A 23,747-nucleotide genomic window follows, 5' to 3' on the forward strand; every position below is an offset into this window, starting at 1 on the left:
TCACATTCTTTGCTAAATAAACTGTTATTTCACTCAATGCCATGTGTCCACTTGCGTAAATACAGTTAATGATCCCTTAGTCAATCTTTCAAGAGAATTTGTTTCTCCATTTTAGAAGTTGTATCATATTTCCTAGTAAAAATCAAAGATAATATTAATAAAAAATTCACGTGCATGAGCTCTCAGTGACCTACAGCGGAGGCTGACAATCTTTAGAGATACCAAAGACAAAGAAAAATGACATTGAAGTATTATTATTGTAAGATCCATTATAAACCACTTCTCAACATTTCCGAATGGACACCCTCACCTCTGCACGGTCAACAGAAGTGGTGAGGGAACAGACAGTGACACTGAATATGTTGGCCAAGTCATGGAAAGACTGTCTACACCAGACAACCAGCACATGAAAGTCATTGGCAAAAATCCACCATCTCCCATATAGTCTGTAGTCAGATAAACAAAATAGGAAGTGAGTCCCATTAATCAAAGATTAACAAAAAGGGAAAGCAGTTTTGCAGAATAAGTAAATATAAACTGCCAAAATCCACTGTACTAAACAAAACCCTCTGACCCACCAAATTAACCCTGAGTGTTCCTTAGGGAATAAAGAGCAGGCTGCTGCAAAAGAAGGTGCCATATTTCCTCCCACCCCACATCTCCTTCAGTTATTTGGATGTACAGAAAGAAACACCTTCCAGCCTCTCCCGAAGAAAAGAATCAGGGTCCAGGACTTCCGTAGAAGGAGCTATGGACACCAACACAGCCCCAAACATGCAACGGCTAAGCAGTCAGTACTTGATCACAGGGGTCCATCCAAAATTTGCCATTTAGGATCCCAGACTCTCTTTCTGCCACTTAGCTCTGTACTGCATTCTGTTTCATGCTTTTCTTGACGGTACATTTTGGGTGGGATTTTCACAAGCACCTAAATCCCCAAAGGTCCTTTGCTCTTAAATCACTCAAGCATTTTTGAAAAACCCTCTTTATATTCATCAGTCCACACTACTGCCCAGAGGAGAAGGGTCAGATTAGAAACCAACAGATTACGGTTACCTTAAAATATGCAGGAGGTTCAAAACCTGTACACTATTTAAATTGCTTGAACAGAGCAGTTTAAACCAGCCAACAATCAAACCCTCCCGTAGGAGCAATGTAACGCTAGTAAGGAGAGAGGTTGCTATTATACCAAAGGGTACTGCTGGGATCAGACCAGGCATGCCAAACCCATGAAAAAAACGCAGAAATCGGGCTTGTTTTTGGCTTAATTGGCTTGTGAGTTGCTTGTGGGCTAGTATTTGGCTTGTAGCTCGTTTGACTTGTTTATTGCTTCTTTTTTTTTTTAAATCGGCTCTGGGCAAGGTAGGGAGAGAGCACGGGGGGGGCCCCCACAGTCCCAGACTGCATGCCAGGGAGATCTACTCACACAGAGTGTTAGGGTTCTTAGGGATTGGCTTGTTTTGGCCTTGTTTTGAAATGGGATTAGCTTGATTTTTGGCTTATTGTGACAGTCTGGGTGCTTATTATTTACAGCGTGAAAGTTGGCAACGGTGGATCAACCCTCACGTTCTGACACCAATACAGGTGCACAGATATGATTTACACACAGGCATATAGTGTACCAAAACTCTCATCACTTTCAATCCACATGTTAGCAAGATGGTGAGTAAAGGTCAATCTATTGCTTCCAGCAGTCTTTGTAGGGAAAGATATCTTCAATGCACCTTTAACCTCCCCAGGCCTAGAGCAGAGCAATTAATCTGCTTGCTCTCAGACAGAAAAAAACCCCAACAACCTCTTGGACAAAGTTAGTGGAGATATAAATTTGATTTTTAAGCTCTAAGCGGGTGCTGCCAGCATCTGAATGTAAAGCAAAGCAACTATAAAAACGCACTTAGCGCCCATTCCAGATCCCATACAAACTCCCGCTCTCCTTGTTTTCTGCTTTGGAGCCCCCAGAGTTCAGAATACGGGTTCTTATTATGTCTGGCCCCAACTAAAAAGCTGGTCCTGACAATACACCCAGGACTAAAGTATGGACCTTCCCTTGCTGCTCAAGATCTTATCTTTGATGCATGGGCCAGAGGAGAACCCCAGAAACATCCAGCCCCAACTATCAGACAAGATCGTGATGTGGCCTCAGGGACCCCCTTTATTTAGGGCCATATGTCTTTTTACACTTCTAAACCTCACTCCTCCATCTCTCAGCACATCAGCTAGCCACAGGCTCCATGCCAATGCTATTCTGGGAATCAACACATAGGTAGGCACTCAGGGACCACCGGACAAACCTTCTGCACATTTCACAGCATTATCCTGACTACCCCTGACCTCTACCAGCTGAAGAGTTAAGAGTGCAGCAGTCTTTTGGCACTCCTGAAAGTTGAGAATTGCACATACGCAGAACAGAAAATACAAAAACAAGGTGAAGTCTTACAGTCAATTCAAGAGAAATTATTCTGGCCATGGAAAGACATGAATTAGTGGTTATAGTTGAGCACTTCTAAAAAGTTAAACGAAGAACTCAGTCTGCCCATTGCTTTGGGGTATGCTCATTTATTAGGGTTACTCTTCGGGAGGAGGGTTGTTTCGGTAATTCTATCAATGTACTGCTTGTGTCACTTGTGTTCTCATACGGAGCTCTAGTCCCCTCCCAATGGAGCTATCCTGCAGGACCTAGGTTCCACAGGGCTGGGTTCTTCCAGCCCCAGAATCAGACGAACACAAACACACACATTAACAGAGTTTGTCTAAGAGGACCAGGTTAATCAGCACTCCTAAATTGACCCCTTATATGTCCCTCGACTTGGTAGGCTGGGTCAAGCAGCACTTCCAAACTGTCACCCTTGTCCCGAGGGGTTTAGATGTGTCTTCCCTCGCCTTTCCATTGCTTTTTGTAAGTCTTGCTTCTGATTGGCTTTGGTTCAAGCAGAGGCTGGGAGTGGGGGAGAGGGGCCAGGAAGGTCTTTTGTGAGTCAGACAGGCTGAACGCTGTGCCCTGGTTCCCCAAGAACACGGAGCTGATAGGTAACAATAGAAAGTTTCCTTGCGCTTGTTTAAAATGATATGAAATCCTAGGAATGATGTTGTGATTTACAGCTAATTCATCTTGAATAATTAATTTATAAAACTATTTTTTTTATATACTCAACTTTTCCCCCCTTTATACCCCGACCTGAAACACCTACTCGGAATGGCTGGGCCTGGTGCAGCTATAGCTTCTTTCGGTTCTTTCTGGGCACTGCCAGTTCCTGGGTTCGCAGCAAGGTGTGATGGAATGGACGGCGGAAGAAAAAGAGTCACAGTTTCTCTCTCTCTCCTTCCTGTTTAACAAGGAAAGCTATCCTCAGCTGGGCAGAGACCACACACAGACTGATGTCTTACAACAGGTCTCAATTCTCAGCGTGAGCTAGAACTTGCCCCATAATAAATCCAAGGTGTTTAATACACGGGCAATTTAGCATACAGATCTCTGGAAAACCTGTTCTCTTGGGCATTTCTGAGCCCCTCTCTCCTGAGTAGCAGATTGCTTTATAATAAGAAGGGAGAAATTGGATTTTGTTGGGGGAGATGGAGTTACAGAAGGGTGTTTTACTGACCTCCTCAGGACTCCAACTGCTCTCCCTGAGATATAATACATCAGAGGGCAGAGACTTGTCTCTTCAGAAAGTCCCAGCAAGCCAGCCTGCTTACAACTAGACTTGTTCCCCACTCCTCACAAAAACATGACTTCAGAGACACTGATCAACAGAATTTGTTTTTTCATGAATAAATTAAATTTCTAATTATCTTCTCTCAGATTGTAACACCCCATTCTGGTCATAATACTCCTATTTTTAACATTCATAGAAAATTGGCACATAGGAAGCTAATATTGTAACTCCACATTGATGAGTAACCGGTCAGGATTCTGTAAAGGTATGCCAAACTCAAATTATCCATGGACTTAACTATGCTTTAAAACTGGTAAGTAGCTAAGCAATGATTCAGGGGAAACCAAGATCGAATTATGCCCGTCTGAATTCACCCAGAGATTTCATATACTTTTAACCTTTTCCATTCTTGCCCACATCTGAGTATTAATGAAAACTCTGCACAGCCATTAGTATGGCAGGGTTTGGGGGAGGGGTTAATGCAAAGCACCAAGAAGACTGTTTTCACCAAAACCTGGCGTCATTTCCATTCTGCACGCGGTGCCAGCAACCCTAAGCTGTTCCTGAATCGGATCATGCACTCTTGACAGATCAGCTTGCTAGAGAATGATGAAAGAACATCAGAATGCATTTCGGGCTTAAAAATGAACCAAATGACACCAAGGCCGGGGTAAGTACGAGTTCTCTGCACAAGCTTCACTGTTCGTGCCAGGCAGCAGGCTTTCTTTGATAAGCGTGCAGGCAGAAGACTAGTACCATGCTGGAAGGCAGCAAACTATTCCTACCAACCTGGGAGGAAAGAGTATTGGACAAAAGAAATCCAGGAGCAAATTTCATTTTTGAAAAGGAAAGGTAATCAGGTCAGACTTTTAGCAGCTATAAAAGGACATGTTTAAGCCCATGTCATGCCTATACTGAAACTTTTTGAAAGGACTCTCCCAGTCTTTTCAGACTTCTGTTTCACAAACTAATACTGTAGGTCAGCGGTTCTCAAACTGTGGGTCGGGACCCCAAAGTGGGTTGCGACCCCATTTTAATGGGGTCGCCAGGGCTGATGTTAGACTTGCTGGGCCCAGGGCTGAAGCCCGAGCCCCACCACCTGGGGCCAAAGCCAAAGGGCTTCAGTCCTGGACAACAGGGCTCAGGCTTCAGTGTCAGCCCTGGGCGGCGGAGCTAAGGTTACAGGCCCCCCGAGGCTGAAGCCCTTGGGCTTCGGCTTTGGCCCACCCGCACCCAGGGCAATGGGGCTCAGGCAGGCTCAGGCTTCAGTCCCCTCTCCTGGGGTCATGTAGCAATTTCTTATTTTCTTGTCAGAAGGGGGGCGCAGTGCAATGAAGTTTGAGAACCCCTGCGTGGGTACTTTGCACACACAACTATAAACAGTGTCGACTGAATTGTAGCCACGGTGGTGGCTAGGCTGTAGAAATGTCTGCCTCAGGACAGTGTGCCTGAGCTACGGTCCATGTTGTGCTGCGGGCAGCCAAGCTAACAGCCACTAGTTCCCTGAAGCAGCCCAAGCACAAAAGAACCTTTCAATTTTGCTTTTTGCTTCAATGTAATTATGTGATGGCCAGTAATACACATGGTCATACTCAGAGGGCAACCAGAATGCGGTCATCCAGACGCTCCCCTTGGGTTCATTAGGTCTGCAGAAAACAAGATCACAGCCCTGCTTGAGAAACTATAGAAATTCCCCTCCGCAGAGCATTCCTTCCCTCACATAATTCAATTGCATGTCCAGCTGAGAAACTCTCCTGGCAGAATGAAACCGTTGTTCCCCAGTCAGTGGCAACATCAATTCAATGTCTTTCACACTAGAAACCGGACCATTAACTGGATTGTGTGCGCCCAACTCCTCTGCCTGACCTCACATCTACAGCAGCAAGCTCATAGCGGCACAGCTGTGCCGATGCAGCTGCACAATCGCTCCTATAGCCACTCTATGCGGACAGGAGAGAGCTCTCCATTGAGATAATTAAACCACCCCTGACGAGCGGCGGGAGAGCGACTCCTGCAGACATAGCGCTGTCCACCCTGGTGCTTCTGTCAGTGTAATTTATGTCACTCAGAGGCTGTTTTTTTCACACCCGAGGGACGTAAGTTATACTGAACAAAGTGCTAGGGTGGACGTGGCCTGAGTATTGGAAGTGGTTTCACATGTTAGGGCTGGCCCACACTAGAAAATAAGATCAACCCATCTACGCCCCTCAGGCATGTGAAAAATCCACACCCCTGACCGACGTAGTTAAGCCAACCTAAGTCTCTGTGTAGACAGCGCCTCTAAGGGAGGTGGATTACCTAAACTGGGGGGAGAACTCTTCCCATCGGCGTAGGTAGTAGTACGGAAGCACTAAAGCAATGCAGTTGCATTCCTGCAACTTTGCCATTGTAGCATTTCAAATGCAGACAAGACCTCCTGCTACAATAAGTCCCTTAACATTTCCAGTGCTCGTAACACAAGGATATATTTAGCCAGTTTGGTTAGATAGCCAATTTTCAATGTAATCCTGCACCAAGATCTGACTCATTGTTATCTGCCTCCCAACATGGCTACCAAGTCTAATTAAATAAAAGCCTTTTTGTGAGGGAGATAGAGGGGGAAGAAGGGGATGTTGTACCTGAGCCTACTGTACGTCCAACGGAGTCAAAGGAAAGAACCATTGAATCTGTAACACAAGAGTAGAAGTTCATTTTCCCCTTTTAAATAAATCCATGAATTGTTTACAAGAGGCTTCTCTTTCCTCTCCCCGTTTATCATGTAGAGACTGCATACTCCAGAAACATTCTTAACACGTTTTAATGTGCATATGAATCAATCCACACCTTCAGAGTACATTTAGTTGTACTGGGGCAGGAACCACATGCCATCTGGAAAATATCATGGGCAAATACACCACAGTCCGGCATCTATACCCTACAGATGTCACTCTGAGAGATACCCACATTGCCATTACAAGGCAGAGAACTCCAAGTCATTGCAATGTTTTTCTTGCAGTACTCTGCCTTTTTCTTTCATTTTAAGGAGGTAATCCCCCTTGTTGTGTTTCATCAGGAGGAACATGAACCTCTTCACCAGTCAGGTATGCATGTCCACTGTTCCCCAGTGTTATAGAGAACAACAGGTATCTAGCAAAAGCAGGGTGCTGTTTGAAGTTAGAGAATCTCAGATGGTGATTAGCTGATGAAAAAGAAACGATGTACACGTGTGAAACCTGACAGATAGGTACTTGTGTTCAGCACGGGTTTTATTTATTTGTTTAGCTGTGTAGCGCAGCAAAAGTCTAACGGTTGGAGCACCCAGAGGATTCACATGTGCTGAGAAGCAGGAGAAGCTTCAGCTTGCTATCTATATCATACAAATGTCTTCCTGTGTATGCCTGCATTTGTTGACAGCACTCTCAAAATGTAGGCACAGCCAGAATACACATTATTTTAAAAAAATCTTTAATAGTTAATAATAATGCCCCATTGCTGGGAGATGTGGTTGAGGTATAAAATAATTTTACCTTATTTCTAGTCTGAATTTGTCTAGCTCCAACTCCCAGCCACTGGATCTCATTAGACCTTTGTTTGCTACACTGAAGAGGATTCTACAGTATAATCCAATTTTGTTCCCCATGTAGGTACTTACAGAATGTGATCAAGTCATCCTGTGATAAACTGGGTCTTTGTAGATCCCATTTGGGTATTTGGAGAGCCCTTTCTCCTTTAAAAGTCCTTACAATTATGGGGACACTCAGTCTCTGAGTGTTTCAAGAGAGTCTACAGAGACCTAGCTTGCCTATGAAGGTTAAATACGGCTAGACTCCAGACCAGGGCTTATCTTAGAATCATAGAATCATTGAATATCAGGGTTGGCAGGGACTCAGGAGGTCATCTAGTCCAACCCCCTGCTCAAAGCAGGACCAATCCCCAATTAAATCATCCCAGCCAGGGCTTTGTCAAGCCTGGCCTTAAAAATATCTAAGGAAGGAGATTCCACCACCTCCCTAGGTAACCCATTCCAGTGTTTCACCACCCTCCTGGTGAAAAAGTTTTTCCTACTATCCAACCTAAATCTCCCCCACTGCAACTTGAGACCATTACTTCTTGTTCTGTCATCAGCTACCACTGAGAACAGTCTAGATCCATCCTCTTTGGAACCCCCTTTCAGGTAGTTGAAAGCAGCTATCAAATCCCCCCTCATTCTTCTCTTCCACAGACTAAACAATCCAAGTTCCCTCAGCCTCTCCTCATAAGTCATGTGTTCCAGTCCCCTAATCATTTTTGTTGCCCTCCGCTGGACTCTTTCCAATTTTTCCACATCCTTCTTGTAGTGTGGGGCCCTTCAACCCCTCCGTGCTGCAACCAGCTTGTGCCTCGTCTGGTGGGCTCTTATAGGCAGCAGAGGTTCACAAGCGGTCTTCCTCCCAGCATCTTTGTGGCAGGAATCAGCAAACTCTGAAGCACAGCAGTCTCTCTCCTGGTTGCCACCCCTTCCTGTGACAGTCTCCCTTTAAAGTTAATTTCCTCCCAGTGGAGGAGGCTCTGCAGATATGCCTATTTAGTGTCAGCTGAGCCCAGAGGACCCCATTAACCTTTTCCCAGATGGGATTAAGGTGTACCCCATCATATACTCCAGCCGTCAAGACGGGAAGCAGTTCCTGGTTCAAAGCGTCCGCATCTCTGACCTCCCTTGGAAAAACATGATGTTTACCAAAAAGTTTGGCGTGCCAGGTACCACTGCATTATACATGGGTTTGAGTCCTTCATGGTATTCAACCAATGCTGGGGGCGTGGTCAGTGATCAATGAGAAGGGATTACGCAGCAGGTACTTCTGAGAAAATCTATGAATCGCTTAAATTGCCAGTGCTTGTTTTTCGATAATTGAAAAGGCCCTCTCCCCAGGGAACAATCTTCTACTTAAATACAGGACCGAGTGCTGCTCACCTGCAAAGTCCTGTGAAAGCACAGGTCCCACTCCAATATCGGAGGCATCTGTATGTAATATAAATTCTTGCAAAAAGTCAGGATTAAAAGTTATGGGCGACTGACAGGTGGGGCTTCAACGTGTTAAACGCGTCTTCACAATTCCCATCCCACTGGATTTTTCTGGGGTTACTGTCTTTTTATAAGATCTGTTAGAGGGCCATGAGTGAAGTGAAGTTAGAGATAAACCTCTGGTATATCCCAGCAGGCCCAAGAACTGCTTCATTTGCCTTTTTGTTTGAGGACAAGGCATGTGGTTAGAGCTTGTACTTTATCAATTAGTGGTTTTAAGAGACCGCCCCTATGCTCTACCCCAGAAAGGTCATCTCTGTGGTGGCTAATTTACATTTCGTTGGGTTGGCCATGAGACCAGACTCTTGAAGGGAATTTAATGCTGCCCCTATATGCCATAGGTGATCATCTTCAATAATTTTCATGGCTATTCTGTGAACGCTCTCCAATTTATCTTGAATTGTGGACACCAGAACTGTATTAAAATAGCACCTGTACCAGTGCCAAATTCAGAGGTAATATAACCTCTCTACTCCTACTCAATATTCCCCTGTTAATATGTCCAAGGGTCTCATTAGCCCTTTTGGCTACAGCAGCACACAGGGAGCTCAGCTGATTATCTATCATGAGCCCTTCACTTTTCAGAGTCCTGTGTTCTCATGACAGAGTCCTCTGCAATGAGGCAGGATTAAGTATCATCTAGACCATCCACGACAGGTGTTTGTCTAACCTGTTCTTTAAAACCTCCAGTGATGTAGATTCCACAACCTCCCTAGTGACAGTAATTTGTTCTAGTGCTTATCTACCCTTAGAGTTAGGAAGTTTTCCCCTAATGTCTAACCTATATCCCCCTCTCCCCCCACCCACTGCAATTTAAGACCATTACTCCTTGTCCTGTCCTTAGTGGTTTAGGCGAACAATTTATCACCCTCCTCTTTATAACAACCTTTTATGTACTTGAAGACTGTTATCACTTCCCAGCTTAGTCTTCTCTTCTCCAGACTCAACAAACCCAATTTTTTCAATTTTTCTTCATAGGTCATGTTTTGTAGACCTTTAATAATTTTTGTTACTCTCCTCTGGACTTTCGATAATTTGCCTACATCTTTCCCAAAATGTGGTGCCCAAAACTGGACACAGTACTTCAGCTGAGGCCAGATCACTCTTGCTATTACTCAGAATAATGTATGTTTGTTTGTTTTTTTGCAACAGTATTACATAGTTGCCTCATTTAATTTGTGATCCACAATAACCCCCAGATCCTTTTCTGCAGTACTCCTTCCAAGGCAGTCATTTCCCATTTTGTACTGGCACAATGAATATTCCTTCCTCAGTAGAAGACTTTGCACTTGTCTTTGAATTTCATCCTATTTATATAGGATAATTTCTTGTTTGTCAAGATCATTTTGAACTCTAATCCTGTCCTCCAAAGCGCTTGCAACCCCTCCCAGCTTGGTATTGTTCACAAAGTTTATAAGTGTACTCTCTATGCCACTGTCCAAATCATTTATGAAGATGTTAAACAGAACCAGACCCAGAACAGATCCCTGCTGTACCCCACTTGATATGTCCTTCCATCTTGACTGTTGAACCATTGCTAACTACTCTCTGAGTTGTTTTTCCCGAACAGCTGTCCACTTATCTTATAGTAGGTTCAGCTAGACTGTATTTCCCTACTTTGTTTATGAAAAGCTCATGAGAGACAGTATCAAAAGCCTTACTAGCGTCGAGATACATCACATCTACTGCTTCCCCCCATCCACAAAGCTTGTTACTCTGTCAAAGGAGGAAATCAGGTTGCTTTGACATAATTTGTTCTTGACAAATCCATACTGACTGTTACTTATCACCTTATTATCCTCTAGGTCAGTGGTTTTCAAACTGTGGGTCACAACCCAGTACTGGGTCACAGAGTGTTAGGAACTGGGTCACGGTGGCTCTAGTTAGCACCGCCAACCGGGCCATTAAAAGTCCCATCATCGGTGCTGCCCAGCTAAGGCAGGCTAGTCCCTACCTCTTCCGATACCACGCTGCGCCCCAGAAGCGGCCAGCAGCAGGTCTGGCTCCTAGGTGGGGGGCCACAGGGCTCCTCATTCACATTGGCCAGTTCCCGGCCAATGGGAGCTGGAGGGGGGGATGCCTGAGGGCAAGAGCCACGCAGAGCCCCTTGGACGCCTCCGCCTAGGAGGTGGACCTGCTGCTGGCTGCTTCCGGGGCACAGTGCGGTCCGCGGTGCCAGGACAAGCATGAAGCCTGCCTTAGCACCCCCACTGCACCACTGACTGGGAGCCACCCAAGGTAAGCCCGCACCCCAACCCCCTGCCCCAGCCCTGAGCCCCCCAAACCTGGAACCCCTCCAAACCCCTCATCCCCAGCCCCACCCCAGAGCCTGCACCCCCAGCCCAGAGCCCTGACCCCCTCCCACACCCTGAACCCCTCATTCCCAGCCCCACCCTGCAGCCCTCACCCCCACACCCCAACACTCTGCCCCAGCCCTGAGCCCCTCCCACACCCCAAACCCCTCATCCCCAGCTTCGTTGGGTCGTGGGCATCAACAGTTTTCTTCAACTGGGTTGCCAGAAAAAAAAAAGTTTGAAAACCACTGCTCTAGGAGAGTAAAAATTGATTATTTGCTCCACTATCTTTCTGAATTCCAAAGTTAAGCTCACTGGTCTATAATTCCCTGGGTTGTCCTTATTTCCCTTTTCATAGATCGGTACTACACTTACGCTTTTCCAGTCCTCTGGGATCTCTCCCATCCTCCACGAGTTCTCAAAGATAATCGCTAATGGCTCAGAGATCTCTTCAGCCAGTTCCTTAAGTATTCTAGGACGTATTTTGCCAGGCTCTGCCAACTTGAAAACATCCAACATGTCTAAGTAATTCTTATGGACTTGGCTACACTTAAAAAGGCTGGAACTGCGCAACTGTAGTGCTTCAGTGAAGACGCTATCTAGGCTGATGGGAGGCCTTCTCCTGTCAGTGCAGGTAATCAACCTCCCCGAGAGGCTATAGAACCCCTCCCACCAACATAGCGCTGTCTACCCCAGGAGTTAGGTCAGTAGAACTGCATTGCTCAGGGATGTGGATTGTTCACCAACATAAGTTACTAGTGTAGACCAAGGCTAACTTATTCTTTCCCTATTTTAGCATCAGACCCTACCCCATTTACATGGATGTTGACTATGCTAGTCATTTGCTCACTGCTAACCTTTTGAGTGAAATCTGAAACAAAAAAAGGCATTTAACATTTTGGCCATTGCTGCATTTTCTGCTATTGTCTTTCCTTCTTCATTGAGTAACGGGCCTACTCTGTCCTTGGTCTTCCTCTTGCTTCTGATATATTTGTAAAATGTTTTCTTGTTACCATTTATGCTCCTAGCTAATTTAATCTTGTTTTGTGCCTTGCTCTTTCAAATTTTGTCCCTACATGCCTGTGTTGTTTTTTCATAACCATCCTTTGTAATCGGACCTAGTTTTCACTTCCTGTAGGACTCTTTTTTGAGTTTCAGGTCATTGAAGATCTCCAGGTTAAACCTGAGTGATCACTTACCATATTTCCTGTCTTTCCTGCACACTGGGATAGTTGGCTCTTGTGCCCCAATTCTCCATGAACTTCCAGTTCTCATGATGATGAATACATCTGATTTTTCCCCCCAAATACAGAACAGAAATACTTATGGAACATGTCTGGATTTTCTGCTTTAGAATTGATAATTCTACCACTTACATCAAGTCAAGGAACAATACCATCGTTAGGATTCCTTTTGTTCCTAATATGATTTAAGAATTCCTTATTGTCCTTAACTCTTCCCTTATCAAATTTCTACGATTCCTAGCTTCTAATTTGTATTAATTTCTATCAACTTCCCCTTTCTTCCATTCTTTTATAGCTGCCTTTGCTTCCCCTCTACACTAATTTGGTTTTTGAACCAATACAGCCTTCTTCCTGGATTGTGGTATTGTGGCATGTTGGACATTTAGTAAAAGGTTCTTGAATAATTCCCAATTATCATTTACAATTTTCTGTTCCACCTGTTTGGCTCATAATTGTTTTCAGATTTGTGAACATGATCCTTTTAAAGCGTCAAATACATATATTATTGGTTTGGACTATATTCTGTAAATCTGATCAAGTCACAATCACTAGTACCTAAGGAACCATTAATTTTTAATTCTGAGATAAATTCTTCTTTATCAGCCAAGATGAGGTCTTATATAGCATTCCCCCATGCTGGATGTAATGTGCTGGATACAACATTTTTTGAGTTCGGAAATTTTCATCTACAACTTTCCCTTCTTTATGATAAATAAACTGAGGAGGCAAGGGTGCTGAATCTTAAACAAAGACATACTTTTCCTTAAGCACTGGGAAATAAATAGTGTGAAATACAAAACAAAAACGTAAAACTTTTAAAAGTCTGTCTTAAAATCCCTTGTCCTCTAAGCAGCTCAGCTTTCAGTCTTATCTCTTTAGATGAAATCATAATTTCACTAGTTCTTCAGTCACCACAGAAGTTTTTAGATTAGACACAAAATGCCACGGTTAGAGCCCTGCAAATCTGAAGATATCCGCTTTATATCAACAGACCCTGTTTGTGGATCATGGATTGGATGCGGATACAAATTTTTTATCCGCACAGGGCTCTAGCCATGGGATTTTTTGTAAACTCAGGGGGTCAGGATTTGACTTTTATCTCTCTTTCAAAAGCTATATAAGATTTGAAGGTCAGAAGGGGCCATTATGACAATGTCATCTGTCCACATGCATAACATAGGCCACAGAATTTCACCCAGTAATTCCTTCATGAAGCCCATAATTTCTGGTTGAGCTACAGCATACAAGTGCCTTGCAGGCTTGCAGCCACTCAAACAATCACCACTCCCTAAACATTTGCCTGCCCAATAACCACCAGTTCCGTCAGCATGACACAGCCTGGTGAGCATGTATCAATATGACTGAAGTTGCAGCATGGGAAAGAAGGATTCCCAAATTCCACGTGCTCTTACAGGTTCTGCACGTGGACAAGAATGAGAAGGCAGCTTTGCTTAAATCAGCTGCACAGCTAGTTAGACAAGTCTTCTGCTCCAAGTAAGAGTTACTGAGCACTAGTGGACAGATACTTGATACAAACAGAGTGGATAAAAATTAGTGGTTAAAAATAAAATAAAATAGAACACAATAAAATAATCTGTTTTTAAATTTAAATTAAATACAGATGCGTTTTTTGAAATAAACAATTAAAATTACATTTGAAATGATGACAACTTATGTTAAGGCTTAAACCTATCATCTATTTAAATCATTTAAATTAAATACAAAAAATAATATTACGCTGTACATGTTTGCTGCAAGTTTTAAAGTAAGTCAGACCACTGATCTGGCGGAAGTCTCTGGCTAAGCACCTAGAACCAGAGTTTGTCGAAGTGCTAAACCAGCTTTTGACAGCAGTAGCCTCTTCTGCAGATGCAAAGAGTATTTTTTTTTCATTTCAGTTTATTCAGCATGCTCAGTTCAATGGCTAGTTCATTCAAAAGTAAAAAACCAACTGGGAGCTGAAAAAGCAGGGAAGCTTGTTTTCCTTTTTCATTCTATTAATAAAATAAAGTGTGAGAGAATGACATCTACTAGTTCTAAAATCTTGAAGGACACAGTGACCAGAAACAATCAGTTCAATTAAGTAATTACAGATAATACTTCCTTTGTTTATAAATCAGTTAGTTATAAACACAAAACATATTTTGATAACCTTTTATAGCCTTTTTTCTTATCATCAAGTGTTTTATTTCAGAACAAAATTTAAAATTCTGTGTATTTTTAATTGAATTTCCACCCACAAAGCTTGACACAAATCACTGGTAAAAATATCATCATAGAATCATAGAATATCAGGGTTGGAAGGGACCTTAGGAGGTCTAGTCCAACCCCCTGCTCAAAGCAGGACCAATCCCCTACTACGTTATCATCTAGTAAATAAGAAATGCATCATTCACCATTTTCTAACATAGTACAAATGTACAAATTAAGAATCTGAATAAAAGTAAGTTAAGCTATATAATTGCTCAAACAAATTTAAGACAAGGGGATTGAGATAATATAGATATAGTGAATCCTCCTGGTTAGCAAAAAGAAGCACCAAATTTAGTGTAAAGGCTAGATTTTAGTTGCAAACAACATGTTTTAATGGTTACCAACTAATGAGAATCAATCTCTCTTTAGGAAAATAACTAAAAAGTAAAAATGCAAAACAGGATTAAAATCAGTAATTTAAATCAAGGTTTCCTCCTTGCTGATTTAAATTATGATTTAAACTGGTGATTTAAATTGTTTTGATTTAAATCAATCCACTCTGGATACAACACAGAATGTCCCTGACGGTACTGATACACCAACGATGATGAGCAATATGTGAACAAAACTCCAGCAGCCAGCGAGCTGTATGGCCATACTGAACTGATGCAGAGACAAGTAAGGAAGCCATTCTTTTATGCAACTGCTGTCCCTGCACTGATTTCATCATTCAGTGAAGATACCAGTTTGTTGAATATTACCACTGCTCAGTCAATTCGGATGCCCTGTGCAATATATGATTACCTATGTCTCCATGGAGTCTTACTTCAGCAGCAAGGACTGAATGTAAGATGGGGTAAAAGACAAAGAGCATGATGAACAATAGCAGTGTGCAGTGGATGTAGCCAAATCTGGTTTTAGTTCACCTTTCTAAACTGTTGCTGCACCTTTTCAGTTAATACCTTTTACTGTAAAACAGTTTCTTTGTGAAGTCACTTCCCAGCTTTTTTGTTCCTTTTACAGATTCTCTCAGAGGATTTTGAGAGACTGCCCTATCCCACCAGAAACCAAAGAAGCTGAAGTAATATCTTTTCATATCCTACACACACACAGAGAAGATGTTTTCAGCAGAAACAGATTTTAGTAAAAGACTAACCCCCCAACAATCCATCCCCCCTCCAAAAAAAAAAAAAAAAAAAGACGCTCACTAACTAATATTGCATGCTGTTTTGGAAGTGGTCCTGAGAAATCACAAAACACAAACTATTAGTCTCAGAGGAGTGATAAGAGCTTAGTAATAAAGGTTTAACACAGCCAGGATGTCACATACCACTATAGTAATATGCTCCACAAACCAAGCCATATTCAAAACACAGCAATATGCTGAGACGCACTCTGGCACATCTCCTTAAAAAAAGTACAGGCTTTAGAAACTGTACTGCTTTCTGCCAAATTGTGCATCATGAACATGGTTAGGACAGCAGTGTTTTTCATTCCATAACACTGCTCTCCAGATATCCTGTCAGGCCCACTACAGAACCAGTGGGAGCACTGAGTGCTATTAAGAAAAATTCCCACACCCAAAGCTTGATCACCAGAGACCACAAGTGCTCTGCAGAACTCAGTTACCTGAATTTGGGATGGCAATTCCAATGACAACATTCCTGAATCAGAAGTCTAGTATTGCAGTCCAAGTGAGGCTTTAGAATCACTTTTTCCACTTTGGAATCAAAAGATTGTACTGTAAGTGAAATTGTCTGTCATGCAAACACGGACCTCTCATTTTCAATGGCACACTGATAAAGGATAAGATCAATATTTTTCATTAGTCAGCAAAACCATTATCGCCTATTTGAGTTTAAGAGATAGTAGGGAAAATTCAAGAATTTAAATAGTTGGAGACACTATTAATCTCTTACTAGTTTAGTGACTTGAAGGTGTGTAGGTTTCCCAGCTCACTAGGTTTTGGTCTTCTGATCCTTTCCAAAGCTCTGCAAAGGCCATGTCACAGTGAAAACACAGGAGTAGTTTGAGCCATGATAAAGAAAAACATTCCACCATTCAGCATGGGAAGTGGAGGATGATTAGAGCTCACCACTTTGTATAGTAGACACATCACAGTGGAGCCGCTTGGCAGAAAGAACCAGCAGTCCCAGAACACTCCACACCTCAAAAAGGAAAAAAGAAATGCCAGCCCAAGAGACAGCTTTGGCTGCAGAGAGGAGTTACAGGAATTTGCTAAATTAATTACAGGTAGCAATAATGCATTTACTTTTTTAATACTACTTTTCTTAAAAAGGAGCAATCCATCACAGGCAGAGTGGATAAAAATCAATGATTTTTTTTTAAATAAAAATCGGATTTTTTCCATTTAAATCGTATTTTTTTTGATAAAATGCTTTTTGAGGAAAAAACCACTCTAAAGATAGTTTTAAATAAGATACATTATAGCTCAAAAGTATCATCATGGAATAGGGAATATAAATTCTAATCCTATAGTATGAGACAATATATTCATGTAATATTTAAGAAAAGTTTTGTAAATGAGTTCCAGTAGTTCATGGATTAGGGACCCAATCTTATGGGGTTCCACAGGCTTCTGTATAGATTATTTAGGTTTATCTTTCTATCTACCCAATGGGACTCAGTGCTCAGTCTAGAAGATGCTTAGTTTTGCAGTTCTCAAACTGTGGATATGTATCCCCAGAGGTAACATGCTTGTTAACAGCAAAAATGTTTTAAATAAATAAATAATATATAGAGCTGAGAACAGACCTCAACTCTATTGTCCCTCTGCAAATTTGTGTACACAGAGTCAATCCCTTACCTCTCTCTAAAAGTGCAAAGTTTCAAAAAGTTCAATAAACAGAAGATTGTTGGGGGCGGAATAGATCTGGACAAGGAGTGAGGGACATATGTTTGTTTTGTTACAATATTATATGTTTGCTGTTGAAGAAAATAATCCAGAATACTTAACGTTGTTGTTTTAGTTAAATAAAACAATTTAAATGTCTGTTTGTTGATGTTCTCCTTCTAATACAGCATGGCAAGAAAATCCTCCAAATATTAATGACTAACCTGTTGAACTGGAGATAGTTCACCTCCCAATGACTTCATAGAATCATAGAATATCAGGGTCGGAAGGGACCGCAGGAGGTCATCTAGTCCAACCCCCTGCTCAAAGCAGGACCAATCCCCAACTAAATCATCCCAGCCAGGCCTTTGTCAAGCCTGACCTTAAAAACCTCAAAGGAAGGAGATACCACCTCCCTAGGTAACACATTCCAGTGTTTCACCACCCTCCTAGTGAAAAAGTTTTTCCTAATATCCTACCTAAACCTCCCCCATTGCAACTTGAGACCATTACTCCTCATTCTATCATCTGCTACCACTGAGAATAGTCTAGATCCATCCTCTTTGGAACCCCCTTTCAGGTAGTTGAAAGCAGCTATCAAATCCCCCCTCATTCTTCTCTTCCGCAGACTAAACAATCCAAGTTCCCTCAGCCTCTCCTCATAAGTCATGTGTTCCAGTCCCCTAATCATTTTGGTTGCCCTCCGCTGGACATTTTCCAATTTTTCCACATCCTTCTTGTAGTGTGGGGCCCAAAACTGGACACAGTACTGCAGATGAGGCCTCACCAATGTCGACTAGAGGGGAACGATCACATCCCTCGATCTGCTGGCAATGCCTCTACTTATACATCCCAAAATGCCATTGGCCTTCTTGGCAACAAGGGCACACTGTTGACTCATATCCAGCTTCTCGTCCACCGTAACCCCTAGGTTCTTTTCTGCTGAACTGCTGCCGAGCCATTCGGTCCCTAGTCTGTAGCGGTCATGGGATTCTTCCGTCCTAAGTGCAGGACTCTGCACTTGTCCTTGTTGAACCTCATCAGATTTCTTTTGGCCCAATCCTCTAATTTGTCTAGGGCCCTCTGTATCCTATCCCTACCCTCCGGCGTATCTACCTCTCCTCCTAGTTTAGTGTCATCTGCAAACTTGCTGAGGGTACAATCCACACCATCCTCCAGATCGTTAATGAAGATATTGAACAAAACCAGCCCCAGGACCAACCCTTGAGACACTCCGCTTGATACCGGCTGCAAACTAGACATGGAGCCATTGATCACTACCCGTTGAGCCCGACAACCTAGCCAGCTTTCTGTCCACCTTATCGTCCATTCATCCAGCCCCTACTTCTTTAACTTGCTGGCAAGAATACTGTGGGAGACCGTGTCAAAAGCTTTGCTAAAGTCAAGGAACAACACGTCCACTGCTTTCCCTTCATTCACAGAGCCAGTTATCTTGTCATTGAAGGCAATTAGATTAGTCAGGCATGACTTGCCCTTCGTGAATCCATGCTGATTGTTCCTGATCACTTTCCTCTCGTCTAAGTGCTTCAGAATTGATTCTTTGAGGACCTGCTCCATGATTTTTCCAGGGACTGAGGTGAGGCTGACTGGCCTGTAGTTCCCCGGATCCTTCTCCTTCCCTTTTATAAAGATGGGCACTACATTAGCCTTTTTCCAGTTGTCCGGGACCTCCCCCGATCGCCATGAGTTTTCAAAGATAATGGCCAATGGCTCTGCAATCACATCCGCCAACTCCTTTAGCACTCTCGGATGCAGCGCATCTGGCCCCATGGACTTGTGCTTGTCCAGCTTTTCTAAATAGTCCCGAACCACTTCTTTCTCCACAGAGGGCTGGTCACCTCCTCCCCATGCTGTGCTGCCCAGCGCAGCAGTCTGGGAGCTGACCTTGGTCATGAAGACACAGGCAAAAAAAGCATTGAGTACATTAGCTTTTTCCACATCCTCTGTCACTAGGTTGCCTCCCTCATTCAGTAAGGGGCCCACACTTTCCTTGACTTTCTTCTTCTTGCTAACATACCTGAAGAAACCCTTCTTGTTACTCTTAACATAGCTTGCTAGCTGCAACTCCAAGTGTGGTTTGGCCTTCCTGATTTCACTCCTGCATGCCTGAGTAATATTTTTATACTCTTCCCTGGTCATTTGTCCAATCTTCCACTTCTTGTAAGCTTCTTTTTGTATTTAAGATCAGCAAGGATTTCACTGTTAAGCCAAGCTGGTCGCCTGCCATATTTACTATTCTTTCTACACATCGGGATGGTTTGTCCCTGTAACCTCAATAAGGATTCTTTAAAATACAGCCAGCTCTCCTGGACTCCTTTCCCCCTCATGTTATTCTCCCAGGGGATCCTGCCCATCAGTTCCCTGAGGGAGTCAAAATCTGCTTTTCTGAAGTCCAGGGTCCATATTCTGGTGCTCTCCTCCCTTCCCTGTGAACTCGACCATCTCATGGTCACTGCCTCCCAGTTTCCCATCCACTTTTGCTTCCCCTACTAATTCATCCCGGTTTGTGAGCAGCAGGTCAAAAAGAGCTCTGCCCCTAGTTGGTTCCTCCAACACTTGCACCAGGAAATTGTCCCCTACCCTTTCCAAAAACTTCCTGGATTGTCTGTGCACCGCTGTATTGCTCTCCCAGCAGATATCAGGGTGATTGAAGTCTTCCATAAGAACCAGGGCCTGCGATCTAGTAACTTCCGTTAGTTGCCGGAAGAAAGCCTTGTCCACCTCATCCCCTTGATCCGGTGGTCTATAGCAGACTCCCACCACGACATCATCCTTGTTGCTCACACTTCTAAACTTAATCCAGAGACACTCAGGTTTTTCTGCAGTTTCATACTGGAGCTTTGAGCAGTCATACTGCTCCCTTACATTCAGTGCAACTCCCCCACCTTTTCTGCCCTGTCTGTCCTTCCTGAACAGTTTATATCCATCCATGACAGTGCTCCAGTCATGTGAGTTATCCCACCAAGTCTCTGTTATTCCAATCACATCATAATTCCTTGACTGGAATCATAACCAAACAATCATTCATTTTCTGATATAGCTGTAAAACCAATCTGAAAAGTTTTCAAAATAAATCACTGTTTAAAAATGTATAGTGTGCACCGTCTAAAAATGACACCTACGTCTCTCTCGGAGTTGTGAAGAACAGGTATGAAGGTTATAACAACCAGCAAGAATGTACTTTTATGTAGAAAACCATGATTAAATCGAGACTTCCTGACTAGTGATTTAAAACAAATCCACCCTGATTACAGGTGCACGAACCTTTGGATTGCCAACTAAAAGCCCAAGAAACTGTAACAGCACCTTTGGAGTTCATGTCTACCATGTGAATTTACATTAGACTTTTACAGAAACGGTTCTGACAAAAACGGCACAACAGCCCCAAGACTGCATCTCTGATCAATCCAGCACTCGATTACACACATTATTACCTGTCCACTAATTCTGTAAAGAATGGTTAAAATGCCTGAGAAGGATCTCGTGGTATGACACAACAGAGGCAAATTTTATTGCCAAATCCAACCCCCAAGTTACAAGGTCTGTGAACAGGGTCAAAGATGAAAATGTAATTTTACCTTTTTTAAGAAACACTGAACTGGACCAAAAATAATTTGCAAAATTACAAAATAAGGCCTCAGTCGTCAACTGGATCCCAAGTGTGGGGTGAGTATTAGTAAACATTCCTTGTACTTGCCAAATTCAGTCATTGTATTGACTGCTTTAGAACAGTTCAAATCAATGTACACACATGTGGGCTTAGCAGAGAAAGTCTCAATCTTATTTATACAGCATATCAGAACTGCACACATCACAAATCTGAGCTGTTTCCTACCTCCAGTTAGTAACATTTCCAGCCTACAATGAACATAGGTGATTCTTCCCAATCAAAGGTAATGGGAGTTGAGCAGGAGTGGCTCAGTGTACCCCATCACTAGCCAAGAGACAGATTCTACCCTGGCTGGGGAAGGGAAGTCAGCCAGCAGGGGAAGCAGTTAAATCAGACTGCACTGAAAGTACAGTAAGAGTCATTAACAAAATAACTATGAGAAATAAGATACTAGGATTTTTTTAAATGCACTTTAAATTCTATCTGGGAACTACCTCCCAGAACAAACATGTTCTGAAAAGTTTTGTTAGGGCACGCATGCAGTAACTCATTCTTCTAAGCGAGAGAGACAAGGTGGATGAGGTATTATCTTTTATTGGACCAACTTCTGATGCAGCAAATGATTCCTCAGTTTTTCCGAAGTCCTTTTGCAGAGTTGTTCGGCATATTTAGAGGTGTAGATAGTGTTCAGAGGGTTATAGCTAGTGAGTCCTCTGGGGATGTTGTTTTGTTTCTTGCATTTGGTAAGGAAGTAGATGTTGCTGTTAAATGTGGCTTCCCTTTTTACATTGTGAAGTTTCCATTTCAGACAGCAAAATTCAGTATCTTCTATTGTTGTTGTGGCCGTGTTGGTCCCAGGCTATGAGACCAACTCTGCAGAAGGACTTCAGAAAAAGTGAGGAACCATCTCTGACAACAAAAGTTTGTCCAATAAAAAATATTGCCTCACCGACCTTGTTTCTCTCATACCCTGGAGCCAACACGGCTACCACAACTCTTCTAAATTAGACCCTATACACCTCTAGCTTTCCCAAGCATCCAAAGGTTTATGGCTAGTTATGGAAAAATAATCCTAAACATTTTAACAAAAGCAACTCTATTTGAATTTGGGGGTGGGGGACGAAGAGATAAAGCACACCTGTGGCTATTAAACTTATTTCTAGTCACTGTAATATACAGGATTTAACCGTTTTACATCCAATATAGAGAGGTAGCTGACAGAGTCACTTCTGAATGCAGAAGTTGGGGGTTCATGGCCCCTTTGGGGGGCATGTATGGCTTCCCCAGGTGTCCTATTTTTCCTATCAAACGTAGACTAGAAAAGGAATTCATCCATTTAACCATTCTCAGGCCATGTCTACACAAACACTCAGGAAAGTTAAGGCAAATCAAGTAAAGGTGTGAATTTTATGCTCCTAATTTACTGATGATCCTACTTTCACGTTAGCATTGCTTTTCCCCCTTGTCTTTTCATTAAAGCTCTTTATATTCACCTCACTCCCTTTGGCAGCATTAATTCATTTCACTTTTGTTGTCCTGTTTCTGAGCAAGGTAAGATGGCACTGTCTTAAGAACACTGGTAGCTGCAGAAACCTTATCTACCACAGAGCTTCCACCACTGCTAACGAAAATGGAGCTGCAGAGTGTTACCAAGGTTGCAAAATTGTTGCTTAAAAAAAAAAATTGGGGCATTTACTTGAATGTCATTTATATAGCACTTTACCCATTATCAGTGAGGTTTATTGGAACTAAGTCTAAGATTTTACTCATCAATTATTTTCTCAATTTACACACACACGACTGTTAAAAAATACAAAAAGTACTCCCATGCGTAAGCACTGCAAGAAATTAAAGCCTTAAACACATTTTCACAGCTGAGTTATTACAACATTTTCAATATCATGAGCACAAGAGTGAATATATATCTATAACACACCATATATACCACACACACAAACTTCTGACTGCAGATGTGCATGGTGACGTGAAACATGGGGACTGCAGGCTGTTGGCAAGTGGACGATGCGAATGAAGCCTCGGTCGAGTATTGTCTCCAACTGATAGGAGAACTGAGCTCAAAGTTCATTCTTATTCCCTTTACAAGAGGAAAAAAGTCACTTTAGAATCCAACAACAGGAAACATCTGATTGTAAAAACCATTTCCAATAAATTCCGGATTTTCTACTTTAATAAACTTCCTCAAAATGAGGTTCCATTCCATACTTACTGTGTTTCTGTTTCATTAAATTGGAATACCTGCTCCGGGTACCACATGGCCACCTCCGCATTGGGAAACAGACATGGGATTGGGGGAGGGAGGTTTGCAAGTTCTGGCTCAGATAGAAACATGTTTCTGCTCAACACCAACTTAAGTTTCCAAAACAAAATTTCCATTTTTTAAAAGGACAGGGTGGGGGGAAGTTATGAATCTACAGAAAACCAAAATCTTCAATTCAGCGAATAGCGAGGCTTGTCCCATTAAAGCATACAGCAAATGTATGGAAAAAAACAAGTGTATAAATCCATTAGAAAAAAATTAAAAATAACGTACAGCTAAATGATCCAAAATAAGTCAGAGCCCCTTAGACTCAAAACAGGATTCCCCTAAAACTACCAAAAAGTATTGAGAAACCACTTACTGATTTTTAGCGGGAGTCTTAATCTTCTGCTACATTTCCCATTCCTTGCACTTCCAGCCGTTTAAGACCTCTTAAGAGATGATGGTTCTGTTTTTGGCCCACACAGGCTGCAAGTTCCAAGACAATTCCAACAGTCACCTGGCTCGATTTCAGAATGACTGCTACCCACTTGAAGCAAGAATGGGGAAAGACAAAGGT

At 42.6% G+C, this 23,747-nt stretch overlaps 1 protein-coding gene across 3 annotated transcripts in view; it reads right to left on the bottom strand.

The window, feature by feature from the left end:
- The window catches only part of ST3GAL3 (ST3 beta-galactoside alpha-2,3-sialyltransferase 3), a 388,593-nt gene that overhangs the window by 262,726 nt on the left and 102,120 nt on the right, over positions 1 to 23,747 (bottom strand). For 2 of the 3 annotated variants that reach the window (XM_043520913.1, XM_043520914.1), the window contains exon 3: positions 6,272 to 6,319. The exons of the other annotated variant lie outside the window; for it this stretch is intronic. In XM_043520913.1, the coding sequence (XP_043376848.1) occupies positions 6,272 to 6,319 (48 nt within the window). The remainder of the gene's footprint in view (positions 1 to 6,271; positions 6,320 to 23,747) is intronic. 3 annotated transcript variants of the gene reach the window in all.

The sequence above is a fragment of the Chelonia mydas genome, chromosome 8, assembly GCF_015237465.2.
Source record: "Chelonia mydas isolate rCheMyd1 chromosome 8, rCheMyd1.pri.v2, whole genome shotgun sequence".
NCBI lineage: Eukaryota > Metazoa > Chordata > Testudines > Cheloniidae > Chelonia > Chelonia mydas.